The sequence below is a fragment of the Narcine bancroftii genome, chromosome 5, assembly GCF_036971445.1.
Source record: "Narcine bancroftii isolate sNarBan1 chromosome 5, sNarBan1.hap1, whole genome shotgun sequence".
Lineage (NCBI taxonomy): Eukaryota > Metazoa > Chordata > Chondrichthyes > Torpediniformes > Narcinidae > Narcine > Narcine bancroftii.
Genome location: NC_091473.1, coordinates 161,478,977 through 161,491,659, shown reverse-complemented (window position 1 = coordinate 161,491,659; position 12,683 = coordinate 161,478,977). Strand labels below are relative to the sequence as shown.

The 12,683-nt window shown below is 47.8% G+C and overlaps 1 protein-coding gene across 3 annotated transcripts in view; it reads right to left on the bottom strand.

Annotated features, from left to right (window-relative positions):
* Positions 1-7,937, bottom strand: part of qars1 (glutaminyl-tRNA synthetase 1) — a 68,613-nt gene extending 60,676 nt beyond the window's left edge. For 2 of the 3 annotated variants that reach the window (XM_069939485.1, XM_069939486.1), the window contains exons 1-4: positions 7,779-7,936; positions 6,432-6,579; positions 4,742-4,851; positions 1,042-1,117 (exon numbers count right to left, since the gene is read on the bottom strand). In XM_069939485.1, coding sequence (XP_069795586.1) covers positions 1,042-1,117; positions 4,742-4,851; positions 6,432-6,579; positions 7,779-7,886 — 442 coding nt within the window. In that variant the 5' untranslated portion in view covers positions 7,887-7,936. Of the gene's footprint in view, positions 1-1,041; positions 1,118-4,741; positions 4,852-6,431; positions 6,580-7,778 lie in introns of all 3 variants that reach the window. The other variant, XM_069939488.1, reaches the window with a different exon arrangement.
* Between the last annotated feature and the right edge of the window lie 4,746 nt (positions 7,938-12,683).

The following is a 12,683-nucleotide window of genomic DNA, read 5'->3' as shown; positions in this document are numbered from 1 at the left end:
AGTTTTAAAAATAAATTGGATAGATACATGGATGGGAGAGGTCCGGAGGGTTATAGATTGGATTAAATTATTGGGACGAGCTGAACAATGGTCGCCATAGACTAGAAGGGCTGAATGGCCTGTTTTCTGTGTTGTAGCGTTCTATGGTTCTAGTAGTATGTCTGGTTTAGAAGTGGCTTACAAAACATCTCACCTATTCTGCTCTATTTTGGTCATGTGAATATGGGTGTCCGGTTACCCAGCTTCACCTGAGGTACATGTTCTCAGCTACCAACCCATTTGCCTCGTGATAACCTAGATGGGTACTTTACCTGGGCAAGAGAAGCAAGAGATAAGTGTGGAGATTTTCTTAGGCAACTTCAACCAATGGAGGCACTGGATCGAGAGGAGAGGCACCTGATAGCATTTGGCATGGTTTATCTCACAAACGCCACTGTTCATTGCCCTTGGAAATGGGCTATCTTCCTGATCAATGGCAGTCCATGGTGACTGTGAACAGTTTGTTCTAACAAGGGCTTGCTCGGCCAATTCAGACCACAGTTAATGGTCACTCACAACAGTGTGGGCATTCAGACATGGAAAGGCCCAAAAAAAGAGAGAAAGGTAAGCTTCATTCTCCAATGGAAATAAGTCATCCAGTCGATTACTTCTGACAAATTGATGGCCTCATTTTAATCAAGATCAACCTTTTGTTTCTAGAATGTGGTAAATATTAAAAATTCTTGTGTAATTTGAACTGAGTGAATGAATTATTGGTGGAGAGAACTGGATCATAAAGTAGTTAAAAAGGATTTGTCCATTCAGCCCCTTGAGCCTCTTCTCAGTTAATGACTCCTCGATTGATCTGATTTCTGCACCATTTTTCTGCCTTTCCTCCTGCATAGTAATGTTCCATAACAGAAGATCAGAGAGGTACATCCCACTCCTCTCAAAGTAAGCTAGCAGAATCCTGATGCAAGAGGTTGGGACTGGGATGTATCGATACAAGAATCTCAGAAGGACAGGTGGGCTAAATGTCTCTCCCTCACAGTTAACACTCACCCATAAGTACGCCCATGTTAAACCGGTAACGCTCCAAAACAATCTGGTTCCTGTACTTGGTGACTGCTGATTCAACCTAGAGTGGATACAAGGGCAATGTTGGGACATGCAATTAAAAGGCTGTTTAACCTTCTGCCTAATAGTATCCTTTTTTCCCAACCCCTGCCCTTTGCCAGCACTATGGTAAAAAAGAAAAGAGTTGTGATCACTTTCTCCAAAATGTTTGCCCATTGAGAGGCTATGTCAAGTATAGCCTCTCTTCTTGTTGGCATATCAACAGATTGTGCCAGGAAATTTTCCAAAACACACCTAACAAATTCCATTCCTTCCAAATCCTTCACTCTAAGATAGTGCCAATCAATATTAGGAAAGTTAAAATCACTCATCACTCCAACTTATTATTTTTTCATCTTTCGAGAATCTTCATCCCGATTTCCTCCTCACTCTCTCTCTGTTACTATTGGGGGAAGGGGGGTATATAATAAACACCCAATATATATCATCTGCCTTCTTTACCACCCTATCTACCTACGTGGCCACTTTCAATGAGCTATGAACCCAGATCCCTTGACACATCAATAGTGTAATTCTATACATTCCCCTTTCATTTGATCTTCCAAGTATACTCTACTGAATTAAACTCCACTGCCATTTCTCTGCCCATATCTAAACCAAACTATATCCTGTTGTATACTTTGTTGACCCTCTACACTGCCAGAAACTCCATTAATCTTTGTATCATCGGCAAACTTAGTCACCCACCCACCCAATTGTCATCCAGGTCAAATGTTCCACCACTACCCTCTTCTGTCTTCAACAAGCCACCCAATTTCATATTTAAACCATCAACTCATCATGTATCCCATGCATCTGCACCTTCTGGATCAGCCCGCCATGAGGGACTTTGTGAAACATCATTCTAAAATCCATGCAGACAACATCCACTGCTCTACCCACATCAAACACCATTGTCAACTGAAAAACCTCAATCAAGTTGGTCAGACATAACTTATTCCACGCAGAAATCATGTTGACTGTCCATAATGTGAGCAAATATGCTAACCACCTCCCCGCCCCAAGTATCCTTTCCACAGTTTCCCTCCCACTGATGTGAGGCTACTGGCTTGTGATGTCATGATGTGATGTCTTTTCTCCCCTTTTTTTTTATTAAATATTTTATTTTTCACACTATGAACTACATTAACCAAAATACACACAAACATTTCCCTCTTGAATATACACAGTGTCATTTTCTCCCCTTCCCCCCCCTTCCCACTCCCCCCTCACTCAACGTTCAACATATACAATTCATTAAACCCATTAAGCAACGTCATCACACAATGAAAATAAACAAGAAAATTGTGTCATCTACTTTTACACACTGGGTCAGTTCATTTCGTCTTCTTCTCATTCTATCATTTTAGGGGGTGGAGGTCCGCAGTAGGCCCTCTCTGTTGTGTTCCATGTACGGTTCCCAAATTTGTTCGAATACTGTGACTTTATTTTTTAAATTATATGTTATTTTTTCCAATGGAATACATTTATTCATCTCTATGTACCATTTCTGTACTCTCAGGCTCTCTTCTGATTTCCAGGTTGACATTATACTTTTTTTGCTACAGCTAAGGCTATCATAATAAATCTTTTTTGTGCTTTTTGTGCAATTTGAGGTCTAATTCTTTACTTCTTATATTACTTAGAAGAAAGATCTCTGGATTTTTTGGTATGTTGCTTTTTGTGATTTTATTTAATATCTGATTTAGATCTTCCCAAAACTTTTCCACTTTCTCACATGCCCAAATTGCATGTACTGTTGTTCCCGCTTCCTTCTTGCAGCGAAGACATCCTTCTTGATCAAAGCTGCAACAATGGCCACCTCTCCAGCTTTCCATCATTACCGTGGAAGCAAAAGATCTTCACAAAACCTCGGCTATATCTTAACTTGCCTCTTTCAATAACTTTGGATATATCCCATCAGCTCTGGGGAATTGTCCACTTTGAATACACCTCAAAAGACCCAACAACACTTTTTTGATCTCAAGATTACCTAGCAGACGAACATTCTCCACATTATGTTCCCTGTCATTGACCTCGTCTTTCTCCCTGGTAAATACCAATGCAAAGTACTCATTTGATACCTCACCCATTTCACCTGACTCCAAGCATAAATTCCCTCCTTTGTCCTCAAGTGGTCCTACTCTCCCCTCATTATCCTCTTGATTTTAAAGTTTAAAATGCCTTGAGTTTTTTTTTAATCCTGCTCGACCAGGACATTTCATTTTCTCTTACGGACTTTCTAATGCCCTACTTGAGCCATTTCCTGCAACATCAAATGCCTGTGAACCTTTGCCTCATGTGGAAGGGCTGCTTAGGTCCTTGCCAGTGAGGGAGTGGTGCACAATCTGCAAATGCAGGGGAAAGTACCAGGTGTCAGGGTGTGGTGTCGAAGAAAGGATGAGCAGTGCCTGCGGAAGGCAGAATTGCGTGTGTTGGGGGGAGGGGTGCACGTAGTTGGAGGTGGGAACCCGTTGCAGCAGGGAGAAACAATGACAAATGAGGAGTTGGATGTGGAGGCTGAAAGGGTAATAGATGAAGGCTGGAGAATTATTCAGTGTGCAGAGAGGTGAGCAAGAGTAGACCAGGAAATGCAAGAGGGCCCAATCAACATGATCTACCGGGATCTTTGAAGAGGGTGTGCAAAATTGTTGAGGACCCATACCACCCTGCTCACAGCATCTTTCAGCTACTCCCATCGGGAAAGATATAGAGGAGTATCAGAGAGAGAAGAGTAGCAGAGCCAGCACCACCAGACAGGGGAACAGCTTCTTCCTGCTAGCAGCGAGAATGTTAAACAACCCAAGGGACTGCTCACACTAACCATCCGAGATGCTAACCATTTAACAAAATTTATTTTTAGATATGTTTACATATTTACCATATGTCCATGTGCACATAGGACCGGAGAACACTGTTTCATTGGGTTGTGCTTGTACAATCAGATGATTAGAAACTTGAATCAACCACAGTGGAAGGGTAGCCACAATACTTGGAAAAGGACAGCTCATGTGCCATGGCATCCAATGGAGAGGCTAAACTTCTCCCCAATGTCATTCCCATCTGTGCCGCAGAAATGTTCAAGATGAGATTTCCAGAGTTTCACTACCCTTCACCAGAAGCTCCTACTCATCTCAGTTTAAATCATTTCCACCTAATCCTCTTTCCTCATTCGAGGCTCCCTTGCATCTGAACCATGCTCATTAACTCTTTCATGCTCCCAAAGATCTTGCATTTGTTCTTCTGAAGCTCCAAAGAATACAGATTTATATGCAAAACCCTTGTTATCTGGAATTCAAGCAACCAGCAGGCTCAAACAAATGAAAAAAAAAAAGGTGGAAAATAAATAGATAAAAAAAGGCACAAGTTTAAAATTGGTGCACCTTGCCACTAGTTCACCAATCCTGCAACACACAATCTCAACCAACCGGATAATTTACTTATGCGGCTTCTACCAATCCCCATAGGTGCTGGATACCAGGGGTTTTACTGTAAATGCAGCTCACAATGGCTTAGGGTCCAATACAAACAGTGCAGGCAGGAAATCACCTGCTATACCTGTACACTTGCACATCAGGGAGAAGCTGGTGGTGGCTTAGAAGGGGGTCACCCATCCAGTGACGGATACCAGGCAAAACATACTCACCACCTCCTCAATCTGCTCTGGTGTCACAACCACTCCGATGCCACATTCTCTTTCAAAGTTGGTGCTGTCAATGGAATCCAGCCGGTGGTTTTTAATATACTCTACACCAGCTAGATGAAGAAATAGAATGCATTTGTGATTTATTATCCTGACATTTCTGGGTGGGTGGGGAAAACTGGAAGAAAGAATTATCAGAATCCAGAGACGTAATGCTGCAGGTATGAATATAATACAACACAGTGACTCCTCTTTATCCAGAACTTTAACTAACTTGTTAAACATGATTGCCCTTCACGCCAACTTTGCCTGGTTACCTGGAATCTTTCATTAATAATAATCTGTTGTCCTGCAGTTCCCTCCTTTTTTTTGAGTAAAGACGGTGCAAAGTCAAATGTTGTCACCTGAACTACATGAGGGGTGATGATTGGAGAGGTTTTCAAGGAGCAAGAAGGTCCTGATTGAAATATACAAGATAGTCAGGGGACTTGGAAGGGTAGAACTGCGGAAGGCAGGGAGATCCCCACTATTGTGACGGATAGAGCTGAAATGCTCAACAAAGTGATCTCCCAATCTATGACCAGTTTCTCTGATGAAGAGAAAGCCATAACGGGAGCACTGGATGCAGTCGATGACCCCTGCAGATTCACAAGTGAAATGTTGCTTCACTTGGAAGGACCGTTTGGGGCGCTGAATGTACAATGAATGAGAAGAGTATGTGGGTGCGCAGAGCATGTCCTGCAGTCACAGGAGATGATTGGGAGTGGTCGCTGCAGGGTAGAGATGGGAAGGTGTGTTTGGTGATGGGATCACATAGAAGGTGGCAGCAATGGTGGAGGAGGATATGCTGAACACAGAGGGTGGAGTAGTGGTATGTGAGGACAAGGGAATCCTGTCTTTGTTGTGCTCAGGGGCAGAAGAGGCCAGGGCAGATAATGGAGGAGATTCAGGTGAGGGCCAAGTTGATGGTGATAGAGGGAAAGCCAAATTGTTTAAAGAAGGAAGACATTTCTAATGATTTGGCATGGAAGACCTCGTTCTGAGAGCAGATGTGATGGAGACGGATGAATTGATTAAAAGGAATGGAGTCCTTACAGAGGTCAGGGTGTGAAGAGTTTAGTCAATGTAATTGTGGGAGTTGGTTGGTGCATTTGAAGAAGATATCTGTCAAGAGTTTGTCTCTCCAGATGGCATCAGAGAGATTGAGAAAAGGCATTAGAAAAAATAACATACAATTTAAGAAATAATATTACAATATTTGAACAAATATGGGAGCCATACATGAAACATAATAGAGAAAACCTACCGGGGACATCTACCACCTAAAATGACAGAAGGAGAAGAGAATGAAAAGAACTGACTCAGAGAAATTTCTTGTCTTTATTGAGTGACAACATTGTTTGACGGGTTTAATGTATCCTATTTTCTGAACTTTAAATGAATGGGAGGGGAGGTAGGGAGGGAGGGAGGGAGAAAACGACACTGTATATGTTCAAGAGGGAAAATGTATGTATCTTGATCAATGTGGTTTATAGTGTGAAAATTAAAAAATTTTTAAAAAAGAGAGATTGAGAAAAGGGAGACTGTTGCAAGAGATGGATCAAATGAATTTGAGGTCAAGGTGGCAGTGTTCAAAGTCACTCCTCTGATCTGATTTAACATGATGGACATGAAGGCCCATCAATGCACCTACCACTGAGCTGCAGGTCTGTGGTCACTCCTCTGGTTGCGATGTATTTGACAAGGAAAGTCAGTTGCTGCTGATCACGAAGGCGGGTGGCTGCATTGTACAGCAGCGTGCCTGTGGCCCTGTCTACGGCACTTCCCAGAATTGCTTCTGCCTGTTGAGGACAGGAGATGTGGCAGAGAAGCAACAAGACAATATTCACAGAAAGGTGAAGGCAGCTTCCCTTTAATGGAACATTCAAACTGTTCCAGTCGTGAATCATCAGAAGGGCGACTGTGAAAACGGGAGACTTTCTTGCAGCCACTTTCTCACCCCCCCCCTCCCCCTCAATCATCTTCAATGTACTCTGATGCCAACCTGGGAATTCAACTCTCTAACAAGGATGGTGATAAATGTGATCACCACCTCACTCTGCCCCTAATCATCTCGCCAGCCTGAACCTAACCATATCAACTCCTCCTCCACCATTTACATCCACATACTACATCCCTAAGCCCCTTCTCTACCTCCTCCCCTCTCACCCCTCCCTCCTCCCCTCTCACCCCTCCCTCCTCCCCTCTCACCCCTCCCTCCTCCCCTCTCACCCCTCCCTCCTCCCCTCTCACCCCTCCCTCCTCCCCTCTCACCCCTCCCTCCTCCCCTCTCACCCCTCCCTCCTCCCCTCTCACCCCTCCCTCCTCCCCTCTCACCCCTCCCTCCTCCCCTCTCACCCCTCCCTCCTCCCCTCTCACCCCTCCCTCCTCCCCTCTCACCCCTCCCTCCTCCCCTCTCACCCCTCCCTCCTCCCCTCTCACCCCTCCCTCCTCCCCTCTCACCCCTCCCTCCTCCTCTCTCACCCCTCCCTCCTCCTCTCTCATCCCTCCCTCCTCCTCTCTCATCCCTCCCTCCTCCTCCTCTCTCACCCCTCCCTCCTCCTCCTCTCTCACCCCTCCCTCCTCCTCTCTCATCCCTCCCTCCTCCTCCTCTCTCACCCCTCCCTCCTCCTCCTCTCTCACCCCTCCCTCCTCCTCTCTCACCCCTCCCTCCTCCTCTCTCACCCCTCCCTCCTCCTCTCTCATCCCTCCCTCCTCCTCTCTCATCCCTCCCTCCTCCTCCTCTCTCACCCCTCCCTCCTCCTCCTCTCACCCCTCCCTCCTCCTCCTCTCACCCCTCCCTCCTCCTCCTCTCTCACCCCTCCCTCCTCCTCCTCTCTCACCCCTCCCTCCTCCTCCTCTCTCACCCCTCCCTCCTCCTCTCTCACCCCTCCCACCTCCTCTCTCACCCCTCCCTCCTACTTCCCCCGGTCATCGCCATGCCGGTTCAGCCAGTCGGGATCCTCTCCCGAAGCCGGGGCGGCAGTCGGCGCTCCATCACCTCCTCGATGGCCTGGGCGAGGAGCGCGCTCAGCGCCTCATTCCTCAGGGTTTCCTTCGCCTTCTGCTCGCTCAGCCCGATCCGGCAGAACAGCAGCAAAGTCGCCATCGCTCGCAACCCCCCGCGTTGCACAACGATCAGATCAACCAACCACGTCGTCCAATACAACCTTAGCCAATCAAATCACACATCAAGGATGCGTGAAAAGAGACCAATCACATCGTGCCTGCAAGATAGCCAAACAGCTCGTGGGTTCACGCCGTCCTCGAACACCTGACCAATCGCGCTTTCCATTATAAGGAAGCTCCCGATCCATTTTATCCCTAAAGCCTGCTGTGATTGGGTAGCCCGTGCCTCCTTGCTTAAACTATCCAATAGGATTGAAGGGCAATTGCATCAGCCGTACGAAGTTGAAAGGACCAGGAAGAGCCCCAGTTGACGGGATAGCCCGAGTGCTGCACTCTGCAGTATACCAAGGTGCTGGAGGAACACCTGCCAGGTCACGCAGTGCCCACTCTTCCACGTCCGTCTCATCTGCACCCAGAAAGGGGGCTTCCATGCCAGATCGCCAAAGATGTCCTCTTCCTTCAAACTACGTGGCTTCCCCTCTACCACCATAATTCAGGCGCGCACCTGCATCTCCTCCATTACCCACACGTGTCCCCAAACACAAGGACGGGATTCCCCTTGTACCACCTTAGCAGCCTCTGTTTCCAACATATCCGCCTCTGCCACTTCCCCCACCTACCATGTGATCCCACCTCCAGACACGACTTCCCTTCTTCTCCCCTTTATGCCTTCCCTGCACCCTCTGTCTCCTTTGTCCACTCCTCTCACCCATCAATCATCCACTTGGCACCGACCCCTGTAACTGCAGGAGATGCTCCATTTGCACCCACCTCTCCTCTATCACCACCATTCAGGGCCATAAACAATCCTTCCACGTGAAGCAACACTTAACTTGTAAATCTGCAGGGGTCATCCAGTGCATCCGGTGTTCCCGTTGTGGAAAGCCTGGGAGATCGCTTCACTGTACTCAGCTCTGTCCGCCACAATAGCATGGATCCCCCAGTGACCACCCATTTCAATTCCTCATTCTATTGCTATGCTGACATGTGGCCTCATGAACGGGCAAACTGAGACCACCCACAAACTGGAGGAACCACGCCTCATATTCCACCTGGATGGCATTAACATCCACTACTCTATCTTGCATGTCAGGCCCCCACCTGCCATTTTTCCTTTGTCTCCTTACCTCTAGCGTCCTCTACCCCCCCCCCCCTCATTTTTCCTTGTGTCCTTTCACAGAGCTAAAAACAACCCCTCTCCTATCAATTCTCACGATTCCTTTCTCTTATCATATCCAATAAATACCTTTTGTCTTTTGGTCTGTAATCCTCCCCCTCTCGTTCTTCCCTTTTTCTATGTTTAATCATACCTTGAAGGACCCAGGCCCGAAACACTGGTTATGCAACTTTACCTGCTGAGACCCTCCAGCATTTCTTCAGACCTGGGCACCTTTCCTTCCCACGGAGGCTGTGTGACTTGCTGAGTTTCTCCAGTACTTTTGTGTACTGCACTTGATCCCAGCATCTACAGAGTTTCTTGTTTAACCTATCCATATTCCTCTGTATCTTCTGTATTTGTTTTTCCACTCACTTTAGTGTCACAGCAAATGTAAATATGCTACACTCAGTCCCCTCTTCCAAATCGTTACTCTATACCATGAACAGTTCCGAGCCCAGTAACCACTGATTTATCCCAAATCTCTGTCTTCCATTGATTCCATCGACTACCTGATGGAACAATTCCTACTCAGATGTCTCACCATATTTTCCTTAATGTTACTTTTACATTTTTTTGTTAATTTAGACGTACCCGACGAGGCCCTTCCGACCAATCCTGCCCAAACAGAATTCTACGATTTAAGTTGGCAATTAAATGATTGTATTACGATTGTAACCCTGTACATCTTGCTTGCTGAATTTTGAATTCGGAAGGGACTGCACCCTGCGCATTTGCACAACCCACCTCCATTCGGGTACTCCAGGACCATGAGGTGGTGAAATAAAAACAGTTTCTGTCATTCAGCCAGCATTTATTGTCCATTCCGAATCGTCCTTGAGAAGGCGGGAAAGCCACCTCTTCACCCGCTGCAGTGTGCTGGCAGGACAGCCGGCGTGAGAAACCTTGGTGTCGCTGGTGCCCACTTTAGTCGCTGTGGGCTTGGGAGGGAAGACAGTGCGGTGAGGGGGGGTGGGTTTCGGGAGGTGGATGGAGAGTTTGGGGGAGAGGGAGGGTTTCGGGGATATGGGGAGGGGAGAGGAAAGGAGTTGAGCTGATCGAACGACTGCTTTGTCCCGAATGGTGTTGAGCTCCTGGAGTTGATGGGACTGCACTCCCCGGTCGAGTGAAGAGTGTCCCGCTGCTCTCCTGCCTTGTAGATGGATTCAGAAGTGAGTCGCTCACAGCAGAAGCTACAGTATTTGTGTCTGTTCCAAGCCCAATCTGCCAGAGGAACTGAGCGGTCGAACGACATCTGTGGGGGGAAGGAACTGTCGATATTTGGAGTTGACTCTCCATCATATCCGTCCAGTTGAGCTATTATCCACGGGGAACTTGGAGCTGAGTGTCCATTGGGCCATTGCTGAAATACCACGATCCCTCCACCATTCCATTCGTGGCCCTCTGTTCACAAGCACTGGCTCACTCAACCCACTCCGGACATACAGGGCATCAGCTATGGAGAATCCCAGCGCCTCACACTGGCACTGAGCTTGGGGGTCATCATCCCTCCAGGAGCACCTCGAAGAGGCAATACATGACCAGCACCATGGAAAGAGTTGACAGGGTGGTCGTGGCTACGACTTCGTTATTATATAAAATATTGCACATTGGAGTAGAAAGACTGTTACATCAAGTCAATGAAAGTTCTCTGGACCCTCTGACCGAGTTGGATGTCGTGGGTGAGCACCAAATGGTTGGGCTGGGCACTGGGGAATTACAGATTGGTAGTGGCAGTGGGTGAGAGGTGATTCTGGCAGCAGCCGGTGCTGATCCTATGAACCCAGGTCAGAGAACATTGAGACTTTAGAGATGGCGGGCGTGACCATCTCGATATAGATTGGGGAAAAGAAACTGTAATGTGGAGAGAGACTTCCATTTGGTGGAGGCGACAGGAGACATAGTGGCTGGTGACTGAAACATGCCTGACACGTGGTGAATGACTGGGTAGGGTGGGGTACACTGGCCCAGGAAGAGAGGGCAGGCTCGACAGTGGGGAGAATGACGGGAAATGGTGCAGTTAGAGTGCTCTTCTACCCTGGGCTACTGATCATACACCCATGCTGAATCCCATCACCCAGCCGTAACCCCAGAAACCGCCCCTTCCTCACTCTCACTTCCATCCTTGCCTTCTCAACCGCCCAAATGCACAGGTACCAAGCTGGGGGAGGGAGGTTCACACTATGAGAGGGTCAGTAGAGTCCAGGTGGAGAGATGAGAGAAACTGGCAATTTACAGGTCGAGCCGACTGTCTGCCTAACTTTCGGGGTTACGTCCGCGCCCGTGTGGTGTTGGAACGGAACATGTGGTGTCTAAGGGAATAGTGAGCCCCCAGGGGATCGAGTGTGTGGTTGATAATGAAAATCGTGTTTTAATTTGATGTGAAATATTATGTAATTGAGAGGCGGTCGTGATTACTCCAGCTCCTATTGTCTTGAGGTTTTCTTGCCGCATGTTTATGGTGTTTTTTAGTTGTAGCCCTGTTTGTGCTTTGTAATGTTGTAGTTTTGAATAAAGTTGGTCTAAAAATTGGGGGCTGATGAGAGGCCATTGTGAATTTTCCAGTGAACATAGAGTGAATGACCCGATGAATTTACAGTGAAGGTCCCAGTGAATCTACAGTCAATGTTCCAGGCTTTGCAGAACCAGCCGGCTGAAGGTTTTCCTGCCAATTGTGTGGCATTCTCAGTGGGTGACAGACTGGAGGAGGAACAGACAGCGAGTGCTGAAGTTACCGAGAACCAGATGTCAAGAAGCCTTGACATAAGCCTTCACCACACAGCCCCCCCCCCCCCACTCACGAAACTTCCTCTATCTCTAACCGGACTCTGCACTTCGTTTGGACTTGATCTGAATCCCCTCTCCACGCACGCTGCCTTACCGCCCATGTTTTCAGGGCTTTAATTTTATTGTAGCATTCCAGCAGATAAAACTCAGCAAGTATCCCAGATGATGGGCAAGATTGGCAGTGGAGGGACAGGCTTGGCAGTGAGAGGGGGAAGGGTCGGCAGTAGGAGGGTGAGCGGAAATGGGGCAAAGTAAGTGGGAGAGTAGGAGGAGGATGAGTGGGAGTGGGGTGCGTGGGAGTGGAGAAGGGTGAGAGAGGGGGTGAGTGGGAGTAGGGGAAGGTGAGTGGAAACGGGGGTGAATATGTGGGAGTGAGGGAAAGGATGAGTGGAGGAGGATGTGAGAGTGCAGAGGAGGTGAGTGGGAGAGGGTGAGTGGAGGATGAATGGGAGTGGGGAGGTGAGTGGAGGATGGTGGGAGAGTGGAGGAGGGTGAGTGGGAGTGGGGAGTGAGTGGAAGAGGGTAAGTGAGAGGTGAGAGTGGAGGAGGATGTGGGAGAGGAGGTGAATGGAGGATGAGTGGGACAGGGTGAGTGGAGGAGGATGTGGGAGTGGGGAGAGGGTGAGGGCGAGTGGGAGTGAGTGGAGGATGAATAGGAGTGGGGAGGATGAGAGTGGAAGCAGGGGCAGGGTGTGTAAAGGCGGAGGAGTAACTGCTGATGAACGGGAGGCCGTGCAGTTTGAATTGGTTGTTGAAGGAGGCAGATTCTGGATCGGTAAATGCCTGTAAATGCACCCAGGTCTAAAAGATCCCAATTCTCATCACTGCTCCCAG